General features: G+C 48.2%; 1 protein-coding gene across 2 annotated transcripts; it reads left to right on the forward strand.

The window, feature by feature from the left end:
* The first annotated feature begins 6 nt into the window (after positions 1 to 6).
* ZBTB8A (zinc finger and BTB domain containing 8A) lies at positions 7 to 2,933 on the forward strand. 2 transcript variants are annotated; one of them, XM_010723468.2, is made up of 5 exons: positions 7 to 167; positions 296 to 1,252; positions 1,674 to 1,843; positions 2,210 to 2,538; positions 2,655 to 2,933. In XM_010723468.2, the coding sequence occupies exons 2-5, from the start codon at positions 319 to 321 to the stop codon at positions 2,782 to 2,784; spliced, it is 1,563 nt and encodes a 520-aa protein (XP_010721770.1). In that variant the 5' UTR covers positions 7 to 167; positions 296 to 318; the 3' UTR covers positions 2,785 to 2,933. The 2 variants fall into 2 exon arrangements, with proteins under 2 accessions (XP_010721770.1, XP_010721772.1); XM_010723470.3 differs by lacking the exon at positions 2,655 to 2,933 and having other exon boundaries at positions 1,674 to 1,941; positions 2,210 to 2,299.
* Positions 2,934 to 6,036: the final 3,103 nt, after the last annotated feature.

A 6,036-nucleotide genomic window follows, 5' to 3' on the forward strand; every position in this document is an offset into this window, starting at 1 on the left:
GGCTGAGGGCCGCGCGGCTCCGGCCCGTTTCTCACCTCCTGCATCCTCGGGTTGCGATTCCTCCCAATTGGAGCCCTGACGTCGCTGCCAAATAACGGGGACGGCCTTAGTTGGACTCATTCCATCCTTTTCGAACTGAAATGCGTGGTCGTGGATATATGGATATTGTAATTGAAACATATTTGTGTGTTTAAATAAGATTATTTTTCAAAATATCCGTAAAATCGGGTCTGCCGTCCTTAGCGAGTTGCTCAATGCAGAAGTCGAGTTTCTAATTTGTTTGTTTGTTTCCTAGAGGGACACCGCAGCTGTTCTGGAATGGAGATTTCGTCCCACCAGTTTCACCTCCTGCAGCAGCTCAATGAGCAGCGCAGACAGGACTTGTTCTGCGACTGCAGCATCCTGGTGGAGGGGAAGGTGTTCAAAGCACACCGAAATGTGCTGTTTGCCAGCAGCGGGTACTTCAAGATGCTCCTTTCGCAGAGCTCCAAGGAAATGACTCAGCCCACGACAGCCACTTTCCAGGCATTTTCTCCTGACACTTTTACAGTTATTCTGGATTTTGTGTATTCGGGCAAACTGTCTCTCACCGGTCAGAACGTCATCGAAGTGATGTCAGCTGCCAGCTACCTTCAGATGACCGACGTCATCAGTGTGTGCAAAACGTTCATTAAGTCGTCGCTGGACATCAGTGAGAAGGAGAAGGATCGCTACTTCAGCCTTTCGGACAAGGAGGTGAATTCCAATGGCGGGGAGCAGCCGTGCCCGTACGGCGCGGGCTGGAGGGCAGAAAGCCCCTCGCATTCGCACTCGAATCCAGAGCAGGGGACGTGCGTGAGGGGAAACACTTGGAGCAATTTCAACTACTATCCAGCTCCTCAAAGGAACGCGCAGCAGCAGCCGTCCAAACATGAGCAAAGGCAGGATTCCATAAAGAAATCCCGGCACCTGGGACTGCAGCAGCCTTCTGACATTCCTCACTATAAGTCGAGCAAACTCGAGGACCGGGCTGCTGAGCCTGCCGGCCACATTTCCCAATCTGAGGACCAGGTCCAGATTGAGCCAGAAGTGGAATCTCCTCACGTGGGGTATCCGTACAGCCAGGGCTCTGACGTGCTCTCCAGGAGTTTGGCCGTGCCGCAGCAGGAGCGCGACTCGCCCCGACCTTCCAGCAAATCCAGGTCTCCCAAAGCAGACGAGCAGTACCCCGGCATGCCCTCCATTGTGGGTGTGATGGGCGGCTGGGCTGAAGGTAGGAGTGAGTCTTCGTGCTGCCTGTTAGCTGCCTGCTGTGCCAGTAGGAGCTGCACTGCTGGAGGGCGGGCACTAACCAGGAATGCTCTGTGTTTTCCATAAATGTAACTTGGAAAGCTGAGATCTTCTCTTTGACAATGATGAATAGATGAAGTACATATTTTTCAGTGTCTTTGCAGCTATATGGTCACGATCTTTTTGGTTTTTTAAGCTCCCTTTAATATAGCTAGTGGTCGGCTCCTTTTCCCTCGTTGCACTCCTGTGTACTTTACACAAGGGCTGCATCTGAAGAGACCTACTGCATGTTTTTTGAATAGAAGCGATCTCCTATCCTGTCTCTGCTGCTTTCTGTAACTACGGTAACTATAAGGCGTGGACGTGCTATGACTTCTTTTTACAACCAGATTATCCCCTAACAGATGATCTGCCCAGGATGAGGTTCAAGTGCCCGTTCTGCACTCACATGGTGAAAAGAAAGGCCGACCTGAAGCGTCACCTGCGGTGCCACACAGGAGAGCGGCCGTACCCCTGCGAGGCGTGTGGGAAGCGGTTCAGCAGGCTGGATCACCTCAGCAGCCACTTCCGCACAGTGCGTACAGCTGCTCGCCGCGCGCTGCGCTCCGTGTGTAGGTCTGCTTAAACAGCACCAGCCTGTCTGGTCGCTATATTGACTCCCGTAAAGAAGAGGTAATAGATAACTAATTTGGTTTGAAGCATAATTCCTGTGAAAGGGGATGCATTTGTTTGTTGGCTCACACGGGCACTGCGCTGTGTGAGTTCTGTGATTGGGATGAAGTGCACAACTAGAGCTGCTGGGGATGTTTCATGAGCGGTGTTTGACTGCCCCTCAGAGTGAGTTAATGCTACCGCTGATGGCACTCTAGCTTTACTTTCTGTCGTCTTAAAACGCTTTCTCTCTGCTACCAGATAAATGTATTCATCTCCATTTCCCCAGATTCATCAGGCTTGTAAGCTCATCTGCAGGAAGTGTAAACGCCACGTGACGGAGCTGACGGGGCAGGTGGTGCAGGAGGGGACGAGGCGCTACAGGCTCTGCAATGAGTGCCTGGCTGAGGCCGGCATCGACAGCATTCGCATTGACTTGGAGGCTGAAGCACCCCTTGAATTTCCTCCAGATGGGGACAAGGATTCCAGGTGGCACTACGGGGAAGACAACAAATCTGATGTGGAGATCGTGGAGGATGGGTCATCCGATCTGGTCATCCAGCAGGTTGATGACAGTGAGGATGAAGCAGAGGAGAAGGAAGTAAAACCAAATATTAGGTAGTTGTGAGACAAACACCGGTGCATGGAGTTCCTTTTGCGTGGGAATCCTGTCTTGCCCACCAGCCCTCCACCAGCCTGTCATCTACAAAGACCTCTTGGTTTCTCTTGGACAGGTCCAGATTTGCATGTGTTCATGGACATGTCATTGAGTCCATCCTGAGTTTCGCTATCAACATTCCCATACTTTGCTTCATTAGAAATAATCCACTCCTGAGTGGAGTAACGGCTGAACACAGAAGCTGAAGTACTACAAGATAAGTTTTACAGCAGACAGTGAGTCTCTTCTCAAAACCTCTTTCGAAGAGGTAAGGTCTGATACTCAAAAAAGTTGCACACCGATGTAAATTACTCTTCAGCATTCAGAAATAAAGATAATTTTCCATGAAATTTCATTAAGTCTTCATATTATATTATGACTAGAAAAGCTAGGCAAAGAATTAAGAAAAAGCATATAAAAATGTTTAACTGGAAAAGCATTTTCATGTAAAATTTATTCACTCAGACTGCGTTGTGTTTTTATAGCCATTTGTAAAGTACTTTATTTTAATGCAAACATCTGCGCATGAAATCTAGCTGGGCTTCAGCAAAGCCTCTCCCTGTCTGTCAGCGCTGTGGGGAAGCTGCAGGCCGAGGCTGGGCCGGCTGCGCTCCTCACGGGGTAAAAAGCTGCTGGCCGGCCTGGAGCGGTGAGAATGGAGCTGCACCCAGCCGGGCACCAGCAGGGCTCCCCAGGGGTCGGCACTGCGGGCAGCTCTGGGCAGCGTCTTTACTGATGATCTGGACGAGGGGATGGAGCGCAGCCTCAGTCTGTGGTGATGCCAACCTGGGAGGAGGCCCCGATCTGCCTGAGCTCAGGAAGGCCCTAGGATGATGTGGGCAGGCTGCAGAGCCGGGCTGAGCTCTGACACAGCTGAGAGCTGCCCTTCGCTTACAGAAACGCCTCCTGTTGCCACAGCCTGGGCAGCAGGGCTGGGAAATCCCTGTTTGTGTCCGGGGGTGCATGAAGGGAAGGGGGAAAGTGCCAATCCAGGCCTGAAATCTTAACTGCCAACAGCAAAACGACACTTTTGTATACGTCAGGGAGTTTTTAGAAGCAAAGGGATTTCTGGATCGGTATTCAATGTAATCAGGTACTGTAAGTCTGAGGATGGCTTAGGAGGACGAGATTTTTTAGGAAAAAACAGACATGAAGTGGGCAAACGGAGCAATCTGCCCATAAGAAGACACTAAGTGCAGGCAAACGATATATATGTATGTAACCTCTAACTGACTGCCCTGGTGAAGCAGGGCTGCACTGCTTTGTACATCTTTGTTATGCTCAGCACCATACCGAAATGTTTGTAGCTGATTTTAAAGCGTCTTATTAAGCTTGGAGTTGTAGCTCTACACTGCAATTCCCACACCTGTTTTGTGTTTAAAAAGATGACCATTCTACATCTACGGCTTTAATTTCAGTTGTTGTTTCCTTATTTTTCTATTACAGGACAAGTGCCTTATATTTTCCATGTTCTTCATTTTACATATCCAATCATATATTTTGTTTGTTTTCCTCTAAATTAAAATAATACTGTTTTATTTTCTTTTAATCTCCTTGCGTTGCATCTTGTGGTTGTCTCCTTCATGCCCCTCTTAGGATCACACGCCATTCATTAGCAGAAATAGCATTTTTTTTCCAAAAAGGGAAAGCAAAGACCGCAACGGGCTGTTACCAGGAATTTAATTCACTTCTCAGGAGCTGATCTGAATATTGCTTTTGGAGCTTTGTCGAGTCACACGAAAGACATTTCGTTTTACCCTCAGATGCTGAAGAAGGCTGAACAGAACCGTTTGGAATCCTGCTAATATTGGTACATTGCAGCTCTGTTTCTGCTGCACACCCAGCTCACAGTTTGGAAGGTTCCAGTTGCAGCCCCACAGATCCAAGCCGTGCTTGGAGGTGTTTCAGACTTGGGCAGACAAAACCTAGGCTGATAAATCTGCTGCTTTCTTCCTGGGGGGGGGTTGGGGACACCCCATTCCCCACATGCCCCACCGCCTTCCTTTTTGTTTTTTGCTGTTTCTTTCATTTTTCCTTGTACTTTTTGTACTTTTTGCATCTTCATCAGTTTCTGATTGCTTTGAATGCTCTTAGCTGCTATTTCTTGCTGCATTTTTGATTCGTCACTGGTTTTTAATAAGCCACTCTGTCTTCTGCTTTTCCATTTGTTTGCTCTGATGAACACGGGGGAATGTCAGCTTCAGGACACACCTTTCATACCTCTGCTTTCCGTGCAGTCCTCTGCTTTTGTCTCTTCTCCATCTCTACTCTGCCATTGGAAGACCATCTCTGTTTGCCTGGAAATGTTCACTGTTTGCTCACAGAACCGTGGTCAGCAGCACAGACACAGATTCATCAACCTCCATTTCACATCTCAGCTTTAACTGCCTTGTTTTCTAGCAGCTTTTCTTGCCTTCCTTTCAAAGACTGATTCACTGAATCCAAATACATGCATCTTTCCCCTAATTCAGGTGTTTCATACAGGATTCTACCTGCCATGTAAATCTATGGCTTATGTGAGACTTGAATTGCTTTTTTCCTTCCATTACTGCATACATCCACCCCCAATTTTTGTTTTCTGTTAAATTATCTAAAATGTTGTATTTACTATCCCAAAAATGGCATTTGCTTTTATCTCCAAGGTTCAGGAAGACTGGCTTTCAGCTGCCTTCACAATTAATAAAAAAAAAACAACAAAAACCCACCACAAAAGCTCAAAACAAATGACACTTTGTATGATACACCCCAGTTTGGGATATAAACTACTCCAGATATGAGAAAAAAAGGCAAAAACATTCATTTATTGTGGGCTACGAAAATAGATGTGAGCACCACAGTCTCTGGAGAAGAGGACTCAATCAGATAAGGATGCACACTGAATCCTTTCTTTACTCCTGGGCAAACAGCACCGTACCTTCCGCTCTATTTATTGTTCACTTTGACCTTATGGAAACTCAAAAATGCCTGACCAGCCACCTGGCTACAGCTGAATCAATGTCAGCACCAGGATCCTTTCAATTTCAACAGCACACACCCATCTGCAGTCCTTTGCTTTTGGATGTCCTCCATTGTTTGAACGCAAGACTTTCCTGTTATAAAAATACTCTTATCGAGTAAAGCAATAAATCCTGCTTTACAGAACTACAAATATTTCCCATTCAGGTGGCGCCTTCCTTCCACACACGAAAGCTATCCAGCCGCTAACAATAGCGGTATACGCGGTCAGGTAGCGGCACGTGGGTGGCAGAGGAAGGCAGCGAAGGCTGCAGGGCGGTCAGGCGGAGGAAGCTGCTGGGCTGCGCCTGCAATCGGTGCGTTGCCCCTTTAATTGTGTCCCCAGCCCTCGGGCGTCTCTGTCCGACGCCCACGTCAGCAAATACCTTTTGTTTCTCTCCGTCCGGGCTTCCAGGGCTCGGGGCTGCGGGAGCGGGGCGCCGAGCGTGCCCCGACGGGAGCCG

Source organism: Meleagris gallopavo, chromosome 25 (assembly GCF_000146605.3).
Source record: "Meleagris gallopavo isolate NT-WF06-2002-E0010 breed Aviagen turkey brand Nicholas breeding stock chromosome 25, Turkey_5.1, whole genome shotgun sequence".
NCBI classification, from domain to species: Eukaryota; Metazoa; Chordata; class Aves; order Galliformes; family Phasianidae; genus Meleagris; species Meleagris gallopavo.